Source organism: Pyrgilauda ruficollis, unplaced genomic scaffold (assembly GCF_017590135.1).
Source record: "Pyrgilauda ruficollis isolate IOZ18807 unplaced genomic scaffold, ASM1759013v1 scaffold49, whole genome shotgun sequence".
NCBI classification, from domain to species: domain Eukaryota; kingdom Metazoa; phylum Chordata; class Aves; order Passeriformes; family Passeridae; genus Pyrgilauda; species Pyrgilauda ruficollis.
The window spans coordinates 4,897,732-4,909,053 of NW_024526488.1; the positions used below are offsets into that span (position 1 = coordinate 4,897,732).

General features: G+C 47.0%; 1 protein-coding gene across 1 annotated transcript; it reads right to left on the minus strand.

The window, feature by feature from the left end:
• Positions 1–3,547: 3,547 nt before the first annotated feature.
• Positions 3,548–11,065, minus strand: PTGS2 (prostaglandin-endoperoxide synthase 2). The gene is made up of 10 exons (XM_041479627.1): positions 10,986–11,065; positions 10,534–10,650; positions 10,279–10,422; positions 9,711–9,854; positions 9,149–9,330; positions 8,258–8,341; positions 7,841–8,087; positions 6,648–6,934; positions 6,338–6,485; positions 3,548–6,194 (listed from the first exon to the last, which is right to left on the minus strand). The coding sequence occupies exons 1-10, from the start codon at positions 11,038–11,040 to the stop codon at positions 5,788–5,790; spliced, it is 1,815 nt and encodes a 604-aa protein (XP_041335561.1). The 5' UTR covers positions 11,041–11,065; the 3' UTR covers positions 3,548–5,787.
• Positions 11,066–11,322: the final 257 nt, after the last annotated feature.

Sequence of the window (11,322 nt, forward strand, 5' to 3'; positions counted from 1 at the left end):
GGAAGATTAGACCATTTGGGGAAAAGGCCTTCTCAAAGGCCTCCACAGCTGCTCAGTGTCCTGGGCATTGCTTTCACTCTTTTAGCAATTTTGGGGTGTGTGTGTGTGTGTGTTTCAAAGGTTTTAGGTGCTCTCAGAGGAAAGTCAACCTCAAACGCGGCGCTTTTGGGGCAAACGAATGGGTGTTAAAGTTCCCTGTCAGCAGGGCAGGTTTGGACAGGGATGCTCGCACACACCTACATCCACCATGGAGTGAGCCTGGGCTACACCTGGTTACTGTGAGAAAATAAGATACAGAGCAGGAATGCAGCTCCCACAGTGCCTTGGAAGGATTGTGGGGTTTGTCCTGAGACAGAAGCATGAGCTGCTACTTTGATCTTGGAGGTCTTTTCCAGCCTTACTGATTCTGTGATTCTATTAAGTAAAGATCTGAGGCACTTGCAAGCAGGATGCTCTTGGTTGTGTCGCACTTTGTTTTGCCAGTGGTCTTCTGGTAAGCGTTAAGTAATTTAACATATAAAAATTATACATATATATATTAGGGTTGCAGTTGGTTAGAAGATGCAAAGTATTCTCAAGTTTTTGTTGATGTGCCCTGCTATGGGCTAGACAGAATCATAGAAACCCAGGTTGGCTGGGGTTGGAAGGGACCTTAAAGATCATCTCTACCTCCCTGCCACTTCCAGGTGTCCAGGTTGCTCCAAGCCTCATTCAGGCTGGCCTTGGATACTTCCTGGAATGAGGCATTGATCCGGAGATCCTCAGTGGGTATGCAGTGGGTTGGTTTGAAAGCAGATTCTTTGAACATTATTTGTCTTCTTCCCCTAGGTTTAGGGTTTCCCTGCCTTGCTTTCTCTCCGATGGGGAATGCCCGCTGGATTAAAAGTAATCAGCATGAGTCAAATTCAGAGTGCTCTGTACCCTGCCCTCTCCAATGCCAAACTGGTGAGATCTCACCAGCTTTAACAGGTTCCCTCTCCCAAAGCTGCTCAGCTCCCAACTTGCCCAGGCCACCTCTGGCTTTGCTTTCCTGAGCTTTGGCTGCACGTGAGTGCTGAGATTTTCAGTGCGGACTCAGGATTTTCAGACAAGAAGATCACAGAATGGAAAATATGGTTGGATCTGATTTTGGTTGCGATCTGTGTCTTGCCAATATTAATGAAAATATCTGGACTTACTCTGTAAGTTAGCACAGAAGTCCCAGATTTTATGCTAATAGGAAAAAAAAACCCCAAGAGGATCAGAGGAAAGAATTACTAATTGAATCCAATCCTGTTGCTCCTCAGTATGTTATTTGTAAACTGAAATCCCAGATTAAAGGAAGAGGAGCACTCAGCTCTTCCCAAGGGGTGTTTTTTCCCTATGATATTCCTTTGGGATATCACTGCATTTCTGCCTTGTATGGACCTTTTAATGAATTTTAGCAAGGAGGGTAGGATGTCTCAGATCACCTCCTTTTCCACATTTAGAGCATAGAGCTACAGCCTGCTCTTTTCTGTCCTATATGTACATTCCTACAACATTTTGGTGTTTTCCTTCCTGGTCTTCCAAAGGGAACAGCACAGATTTGCAATAAGCTTTCCAGAGCTGTTCACCTATTTCAGTGGCTGTGGACAGGCAGGGAACTTGTGACAGATCCATTCCCTCTCTCCAGCCAAGGCACCTGCTGACTTCTCTGGATTGATGCTGAAAACCAAAGGATTATTTTCTTATGGCCACTTGTTACAGGAAGGTCTCCTGGAATCTGGAAAAGCAGCAGCTTTGGGAGCTCAGCTCAGCTCAGGTGCAGAACCCAACCTGGTCAGGTGCCTGCCGGGCTCCAACCCAGCGCACGCAAGGAATTCTATGCAGTGGGTAGAGAGGGAGTGATGCTGGGGAAAGCCCTTGGCAGGGATGGATGCTCCCAAAGCACGGAGCTCTCCTGAGCCTGGATGGACTTCCTGCTGAGCTCCCCTCCTTTATCACACTTCCTAGGGTGCAACAGTTCCCTCAGCCCAGGCTGGGGAGCAAGAATTTGGCAGGGCAGGTTTCCTCTGGGGAACATTCTTGTCTTTTGTGTCATCAGGACATGCCCCTGCTCAGAGGGAAGGAGGAGCTCCTCTTCGATCAAACTATCTCAGCCATTGTGCTCGAATCCATTCGGGCTGGCCCTTCCCTAATTAGGGCGGCAGTCACCCAAAACACCTTCTCCATGGATGATCCTGCAGTCTCCTGATCACTGCTCGTCATCTCCCACTGAAACCACCAGCCTTGTCTTACCTTCTCCCTTGCTCAGCTTCCCCCCAAACAGGGAGGTGGCAATTCATTTGTGGGGATAATGAGCTGACTGTATGGCAAAGGAAAAAAGCCCCACATGTGGTCTGCACCTGCACCCATTCACCCACAGCCTGGAGAGGCACTGAAGTGATGCTTTTGCAAGAGTCCTCAGGATGTTTCATTTTTGGGACTGAAGATGGTCACTGATGTGATGAGGAGTGAGTGGTGAGGAGAATTGCTGGAGGTGTTGAGGTGCCTGGGTACAGGAGGAATGCAAAGGGACTGCACATCTGTGGAGGTGGAAATGAGCTCCAAAGCAGAGGCAGAACTGTCACACTCTCAGGGCTGGAGAGTTGTTGGGAATATTGACTTGTGGGACACTGGGATGAGCTTGGACCAAAGAGCACTTTGGGTGGCTAGAAGGAAGGTGACTCTGGGTGAAGTACTATGGCACTGGGGTTGGTCTCTATGGAGAGGCTGTGAGAGGACAGGGCACCAATACTGGGATGGGGGAGTACTGGGGACAGTCAGCAGTGGGATGATTGAGGGGGACTGAGGTGACATTTGGTCAGAGGTTGGTGCAGGGGGTGACTGACAGGCAGCACAGTGATCCCCTGGGATGTCTCCTTATCAGCTTTCCCTCGTTTCTCACCAGAGGTGAAAATGTAGTGAAGAGGCTGGGTGGCCTCAAAGGTGCTCACTGCAAGAGAGGGACACATTGTCCAAGCTCCTGCTCCAACTTTCAGGAAGCACAGCCCTGCTCTGGCCTAGTGGTCACTTGCATCCCAAAGCAGTTTCCCCCTCTGGAGAATGCCAAGCATGAACAGCTCTAGGCTGTTCTAGCCTGGAACTTGCATCCCAAAGCAGTTTCCCCCTCTGGAGAATGCCAAGCATGAAAGCGAACAGCTCTAGGCTGTTCTAGCCTGGGAAAAGGGAAGAGAGGAAGGGAAGTCAGTTACACCAAGGTGGTGTTGTGCAACTCCAGTATTGTACTTTCCCTTTGAAGCTGCCAAGGGCTGTGCTGGCATCTCTAATGCAGATAAAAGGAGCTGGCTCCTCCAGGGATGGAACAGTGAAATCCCTTTTCACTTGAGGCCAAAGAGAAAAAAATTACTCCATCTGGGCAATTTAAGCTACAGGCATCTTGGGTTTGACACATCAGAGAATTTAGTGCTGCTGGTAATGGCCTGTAATTCTCCATGTAATCAATTAAAGAACTGTTCCACCCTAAATACTGCTGAAGGAAAACACAAACAAAGGACACATAAAGGTACTGTTTTCAATTTATTTATATAAACAATTGCATTTTAACAACATTGTTGTCCTACAAAAATAAAGTGAAAAACAATTCACAGAATTTTAAATAAATAATCTCAAACATCCACATTTAGCGGCTGCAGAGTACAGAACGCAGAGTGCACAGGAATCCTTGCTGAAGCAGCCTGTAACTTAACTCAAGTGAGATGGTCTGAGGAATTCCTCTGTGCCTACCCCAAAATAACTCGATCTGTCCAGACTTGCCTCCCTTAGAGTCTCTGCCAAAACCTGCTCCTGGGTTACTGGCAGAAGGGTGCTCTAAGGGTGCCCAGAGCTGGACCTGATGGACAATTTGCATGAGGAACAAGTGTCCGAGCAGTGTTCACTCGTTAGCACAGTACTGACCACCTTTGGATACAAGGGGAGAGAAGGTTTTCCCTTCTTCGTGCTTCCAACAGAGAAAGGAAAACAAATGCCCTTCTTGCTCCCACAGCATCCATACCAAGGACCACTCCAGATGAGTCACTGGTATCGATGGCTGCAGGAGAGCTTGGTTCTGCTGTTCATGGCCACAGCTACAGCCCTGCCCAGCACGAGGCACGGCTGGCTCTACACAAATCCATGGAAACAGAAGCCACAGACAAACTACACTGCTGACAGAGCTGGTACAATGCACAAGCCTCTACAAGTGCTTCAGAGTTCAGATGAAATAGAAAACTCAAGTCCTTTTCCACAAGTAGTCAAGTAATTTTGGGCAGGGGCACAGAATACCCGGTTGCTGCTCTATTCCAGTCTGAAGTGACATTTTCTTTTTCCCTATAGTTCCCCAGCTGCTTTTATGGGAAGATCATCTTCTATATTTCCTCTCTAGAAATTAAAAAAAGATACCCTTACATGCAAAGTCTGAAGTCCTACACAAGATCCTGTGCAACCTATGTGCCCAGATGAGACTAGATATTTTACTGCTGGATTAGGACAAATATGTCTAGGAGATTTTGTGCTGGCCAGTTTTAAAGAAGCTTAAGCCACTTACTTAAAATAACTCCGTTTATAAATTATAAATTATGAATTATAAATTATAAATAAAACATTATCCCTCCTCCCCCCCCAATAAATAGAAGTACAAATTATATGTACAGCTTGTGCACACAGGCAGAGCTACCTCCTGTGCCTGGAAGTGCTGCTGAATCTCTTGTGTTCAGTTCTCTGTGTATTTCCAGAGCTGCTCAGTTTACAGCCCCCTGTTTTTGGGAGCACAAAGCCACAGCATACTCTAACTCCAGCTATACTGCCCTTCTGTCCTTAGAGTAACAGACATTAAAATTACATTATCAAGTAGACCAGAGAACTACAGCTATGAAATGAATCCCAGTGCCTTGGGCCAAGTTCAAGACCTCTCCAGAGTTACATAATAAAAACATCCCTATCCAAATGCAAGCAGCCTTGTATTGCAGCCTGAGAGTCGGTTACTGCTAAGCTCAGTATCTCATTCTCACCCCCTTACACAACAAATACATCTGTCACACTTCCTTCAAAAACAAGTAGAATCCAGGAAAAGTATTATTTTCTTAAATATTTAAAACATTAACAATATTTTTTTAAAACTTGTAAAAAATTTTACTTTAAATATTTAAAATATTAAAAACATATTTTTAAAAAGTTGTAAAAAATTTACTTTCATCTAAATCCAGAAGTGGATTTGTACATAAGAGACATTAAGTTATGATACAAAGTGCCCTCTCTGCAGTGAGGGAGAGGTAGTATCAACAACAAATGCAATGCATTTTCTGACCTTACATAAAGAAGTTAAGTCTCAAGTATTTTTCTCTGCTAATTTTTTGAGTGCTCATATGAAATACATAATCTCTTCTGGCAGTTTTCATTAAGTCATATTTTTTCTTGTACTTTTAGGTCAATAGCTGCTTTCAACTTGCTGAGAGAAAAGGTTGCTTTTGCAGTGTTATGTGACCTATGAAAACTGCCAGACACAATCACCACCATCCCCCTTCATCAAGTATTAAAACAATAGTAAAAAGAAGTTGGAACCATTATCCACTTTGGAATACATCATTCTGTTACAGAAGATTTTAAACAAGGGATTCACCACTGTCAAGCTGAAACACAGAAAATCCCTTTTGTAAATGGAAGCCTTACCTCAGTAAGGAATTTAAGGCAACCCCCACAATGAAGATGCTCAAGTTGTTTTTTAAATACTAAGCCATAAATAGAATAAATAACACAGTTAAATAAATAAATAGAGGGATAGCTGGGTTTCTACAGCTCGGCAGAGCGCTCTTTCAGCAGGAGCGTGGGGTTGATATCTTCCATGGCAGTTTTTGAGGTACTAACGTTAATCGTGGCCTCGGTGGGCTCGGGAGGCAGGATGTGGAAGGCAGTGAAGGGACAGCCCTTGACGTTGTTGCAGATGAGCTTCTGCAGGGAGGCCGTGTTGACGATGTCGAAGCCCACCTTGCCCCCGAAGGTGCTGGGCTTCCAGTACTCGGGGGAGCAGATGGCGTTGCCCATCAGCCCCTTCAGGGAGAACGGAGCCCCCATCTCCACCATGGTCTCGCCAAAGATGGCCCCGGGCCGGGGCTTCTCCACCAGCAGGCCTGGGTACAGCTCCATGGCATCGATGTCCCCGTACAGCTCCTCCAGCTCCGCTGCCATCTCTTTTTCTCCTGCAACGAGTAAAAACTGTAAGTGGAAAAACCCAATTTTCTGCGCAAGACTGTCCTGCTCAAGCCCAGTAATGACACTGCAGGACTCTGTGGGCATTTTAAGGCAATGTCTCTCATTTGCTGGGAAGGATGAGGACTGTTACCTGTAAGCTCTTCGAAGGATCGGAATGGTTTCAGCATGAAGCGTTTCCTGTACTCGTTCAAGGACTGGTACCTCATCTGCCTGCTTTGGTCAATGGAGGCCTTTGCCACTTTCTGTACTGCAGCAGGAACATTCTTCCCACCAGCAACCTGTACATGAAAGAGGAAAAGCTGTAAGATCTCCTGATATGAGTCATGAGGAAGTTGTGCCTTTCCAGTGATTAGTTTTAAATAGCTATATCCCATTCCCTTGTCCCACCCCCAGAGGCTCATGCCTCTGTCGGTTCACCATCAACTTGAGGAAGGACCTACCCTGCCAGCACTTTGCTTGGAGAAAGATTTGACCATATGGGATAGTCCATGCTCCAGCATGATGGAGTTGTTGTAGAGGAACTGCTGGAAGGTGTACTCCTGGTCGTGGATCTGGAAGGTATCAGGCAGCAGCGGGTGCCAGTGGTACAGGGTGTTGAACTCGGCTGCGATGCGGTTCTGGTACTGGAACCTCTGGTTGAACAGCAGCTCAGGGTCAAACTTCAGCTTGAAGTGGTACCCACTCAGGTGCTGCACATAGTCCTCTATAACGATCTTGATTGTCTCTCCTGTTGGACAAAGGAACAGGAGAGAATGTTGGCACTGCTTCTCCTCAGTGGCAGGGAAAACACCATTTCTGAACTGTTCTAAAATATACTACAGTGATCAGGACAACAAACACTTTTCTGTAATCTCTCCTAGAAAGCAATTAATGTATTTTATGTGACTAAGGGGTGGAATAATACTTCAGATCCCAAGAGTTCTTGGCTGTGGGTAGTGAGGTATTTTCTACAGCCTGTTTTCCCCCTCCCAAAACACAATTCCTTGCACCCTCCACAGAACAGCACACACCAGTATTTACACTATGTTCAGTTATACAGTATCTCTAGGACAGAGGGAGAGGATAGTAAAGAAAGTTGATGTCTGAAAGCAAATCTCAGCTTCTGAACTATGTAATAAAATTGTCTTGGTTTCTGGTCTCAGTTGGGGCAAGGCTTTTTCCAGCTTAGAGCACATCACCATTTACATAAGAAGAAATATCACTGGGCACACAATTAGACAGGAGAACTATGCAGAGTTACATTTTACATAACCTTCTGAACTTTTAGACTTAATCACAGCCTTTCTTTCAAAGCATACCTGAGCTGACCCAACCCTAGGGGAAAAAACCAAAACAAAACCCCAGATCAGGGAGCCTGAGGTCATCCACCCTCAAAGGCTTTCTCTGAGAAAGGAACCTGAGCTTCCTGTATTTTCACTGCTTTCAGTTCTGCTTCCCTCAGATGAAGGAATTGACTGTCCCTGAGTTTTCTTCAGTTCCATCTTTAGCAGAGCTGGGAGGAAGCCGCACCTCAACACAACCCCAGCGACAGGCCACGAAGGAGCCACTCACACCCCGATTTACAGGATAGCTTCCCCCTCACTCCAGCCACGCAGGCTCGAGCTGGAGCTGCACACAGCAGCGGGGCTCTCACCGATCAGAACGAGCCGGGCGGTCTGGAAGAGCTGCTCGTCGTCCCACTCGGGGTGCTGGTGCTTGAGCACGTCGCAGACGCGGTTGTGCTCGCGCAGCCAGATGGTGGCGTACATCATCAGCCCCGGCACCAGCCCGAACACCTCCTGCCCTACGGAGAACCGCAGGTGCTCGGGCACGTGCGGCGGGTACAGCATCTCTGCCTGCGTGTCCCGCACCGTCGGCGGGTACATTTCTCCGTTGATCATCTGTGCAAGGCGGAAGCAACAGGAGCTGTGAGCTACGATACTTGGGTTAAGTTCTGTCCACTCTCTCAGCTCTGACTCACACTTTAGATCACCTACACCATTCACACAGCGCTAATTTAGGAAATCTGTGCCATCCAGTAAGAAGGGAGGAATTCTGAGCTAAGACATACCTGGTATTTTAGCTTTCCATCCTTTCGAAGCCTCAGTTTAAGTTGTCTCTCCAGAGTCTCTCCATAAATGTGGTTCAAGTCAACCTATAAAATAAAAGCATTTGGGACATGAAGCCAACCTGCATTTTTTGCTATTTTAGGATAAGTCCCTCTTCTATGGATACCAATAGGAGTTCACCCCCTAGATGTTTACCTTTCAATTATATTACCGCTACCTTATAAGTATCATGCACCAATATTTAAGATGAAGCCAAATTATTTCCTGGCAACTGGAGCCATCTCTGCATAAGAGGAGGTTGTTACATCAGCAATATAAAAGGACTCTGTTTAAAGTGTCAGCAATTTTTTATTACGCAGACAGCTTTCTATATATACACACACAATTTATAGTTTTGGTTTGGACATAAGAGTGACACTTATAGTGAAGAACTCTTTGTCCAAAGGATGCCTATCTTATAGGTAAAGATCTTAAATCCAAATCTGCTTTTGAAGTTCTTTTTAAACTAAGGCTATTGGCAGTACATAAGCAATACTTAAGTGCTGGGTACAGCACTTTGGAACTGACAGAGTCCAGAGAAATTTTGGATACTCACTACATCTAACATGCTTTAGGTGAAAGCAGATTTTTGGGAACAATAAGAGATCACCGGGCAGGTATTTTAAACAGAACCACTTGTGCAGAGCACGCGGTTCCGACCCGGGAAGAGATGCTGCCGAACACTGGAATTTGGCCTGAGGAGCAGTTACAGAAGGGGTAATCCCATGGGATTGTGGCACAGTGTGTGCACAGGTGTTTGTGTTCCCTGGCAACCCGCAGGACGCCATTCCGGCCATTCCAGGCACTCAGCAGCTCCCGAAGAGCACGAGCCGTGTCCCCAGCTGTGACCGTACCCCGTGGCCGAGAGCTCTGGTGAAGGCAGGGCCCCGCTTCTGGTCCGTCTTGAAGAACTGGTGGGTGAAGTGCTGGGCAAAGAAGGTGAACATCACGTTGGTGCCTTGCGGGTCGGGAATAAACTTTCTCCTCAGCAAAAACTTCTCCACGATCAGCTTTGAATCTGGGAGCTCTTTTTTTCCTATGGGAGAAACAGACAGTGAGATACTCAAGACAACACTTTATGCCATACTGAGGTTTATTCCTAACAAAAAGGCTTAAGACTTTCAGTGGAATATAATGACAGCAGCATACAAACAAGGGGAATTACCTACTCTTCTATGCTCACTTTCTTGCTTCTATTAGAAATTTCTAAATTCCCTGCTTTTACCATATAACTCAATAGCAAGAACCAGAATAATATCTTTTAGATCTTTAAACAATATGTCGAAAACATGGTTATTTCTAAAGTCAACTACACTGAAAAATGGCTACAGACAAGCAGGTCTCATAGGAACTACTACTTATTTTTTCCTCTTAGAAAGGACCAAGCAATCATTACGTGTCTGGTTTATTCCTCACCTTTAACACCCATTGGTGTTGGGCAGTCAAGTCCTACTGGTGGAAGGCTTCTTGTGTAGTAGGAAAGATTGGAATAAGCTTCCCAGCTTTTGTAATTGTAGTCACTATTGTAAGTTGGTGGGCTGTCAATCAAGTGTGACCTTGCTGAAAGGCAAATAAATATTTGGTTATTTTTAACTGTACATTTTAGTCTCAAAAAGTAAATCACAGGCCAGATCTTTTGCATATATTTGGCAGCAGTTGTAAATTCCACACATATCAGTTACTGATGTTAAGTATGATTACAGTTACTGAATAACAGGACTAGATGCTGGCTGATCAGCTGGATCTCACTATTAACATAAGAAATAGGGTGCCAAGTTCATGTCAGCAAAATCCTGGACTCTTGCAGAAAGCAGAATCAAGCTGCACTTCAGCATGTTTCATACAAGTCTGCATCATGCAGAAGTCTTAAATTTTGGTGTTTTAACTTCAGTGCAATTTAGGCTGCTTGGTTTGTAAACAGATAATTCAGTGCAATATTCTGGAGTAAGCTTTAAGAGGACTGGAAGAGACAATTCACACTTACATGTTAGTACATATCTCATAATAGTGTCCCTTAGGAAGGGAATGTTGTTGATGATATTCCAGACTCCTTGGAAGTGGGTGAGGATGTAGTGGACAGTGTTTGGTGATGGTTTCAGTGCTAGCTTCAGCCATGTGAAGAATTCCGCTGCAAAAGACAATGGGAAGGTTATTATTAATTAGCTTATGGCGGATAACCTTCAATGCTGGAATTGGGCCATGCGTTTCATTTCCAAGGAGAGAGGTGGGGGATACTCACGTGTGCTGCAGTTCTGCCCGTAGAAGCCTGTCCTGGTGCAGTCGCACTCGTAGCGATCCGGCCCAGTGGTCATGCAGACGCCTCTGTTCTGGCAGGGGTTCGAGCAGCAAGGGTTGGCTGTGGGAGAACCAGAGCTCCGGTTAGCATCTCTGCAATACACTCCCACCTTCCCAGGACTTCAGACAACGAAGGAGAACGCCGTGGAGCTTAACGCTGATCACGAAGGCATCACAGCGACCATCCATCCACGGTAACCTCTGGGCTACCAGGGAGCAGCTTTAAAAGCGCCGGAATTCGCCTCTTGTCTGCGAACCTCCCAGAAGGGGAGATCATCCCTCACAGGCCAGCGGGGACCTGGCACCCATACACAGCAGAGAAATGGCAAGAGAGCGAGGAGCAGGAGAAGCAGAAAGGCAAAGCGTGCGTTAATCCGGAGCGCGGCGCGGACTCACCGGCGCGGCCGGCGGCCAGCAGCGCGGCCAGCAGGGCCAGGGGCAGCAGCGGCATGGCTGGGCTGGGCTGGGCTGGGCTGGGCTGGCGGGGCCGGCTCCGGCAGCAGCGGCATGGCTGGGCTGGGCTGGGCTGGGCTGGGCTGGCGGTGCTGGCTCGGCAGCTCGAAGTGCCGGCCCCTGCCGCACATCCCGTATTTATGGCAGCGCCGAGCGGAGCCGGGCTGAGTCACTAGCCGGAAGCATGGGGGAATTTCACTGCCCGCCCCGACCCGCCCCGCCCCGCCTGGCCCCGCTGGAGGCAGGTGTGAGGCACGGCCTGTCACCGGCTGAGGGGACG

Coding starts and splice junctions, on each gene's coding strand:
- PTGS2 (XM_041479627.1), bottom strand. CDS start 11,040: ATGCCGCTGCTGCCCCTGGCCCTGCTGGCCGCGCTGCTGGCCGCCGGC. Junction 9,331..9,710: donor AACACCAATGGGTGTTAAAG/GTGAGGAATAAA, acceptor TTTCTCCCATAG/GAAAAAAAGAGCTCCCAGAT. Junction 8,342..9,148: donor CCAGAGCTCTCGGCCACGGG/GTACGGTCACAG, acceptor TTTATTTTATAG/GTTGACTTGAACCACATTTA.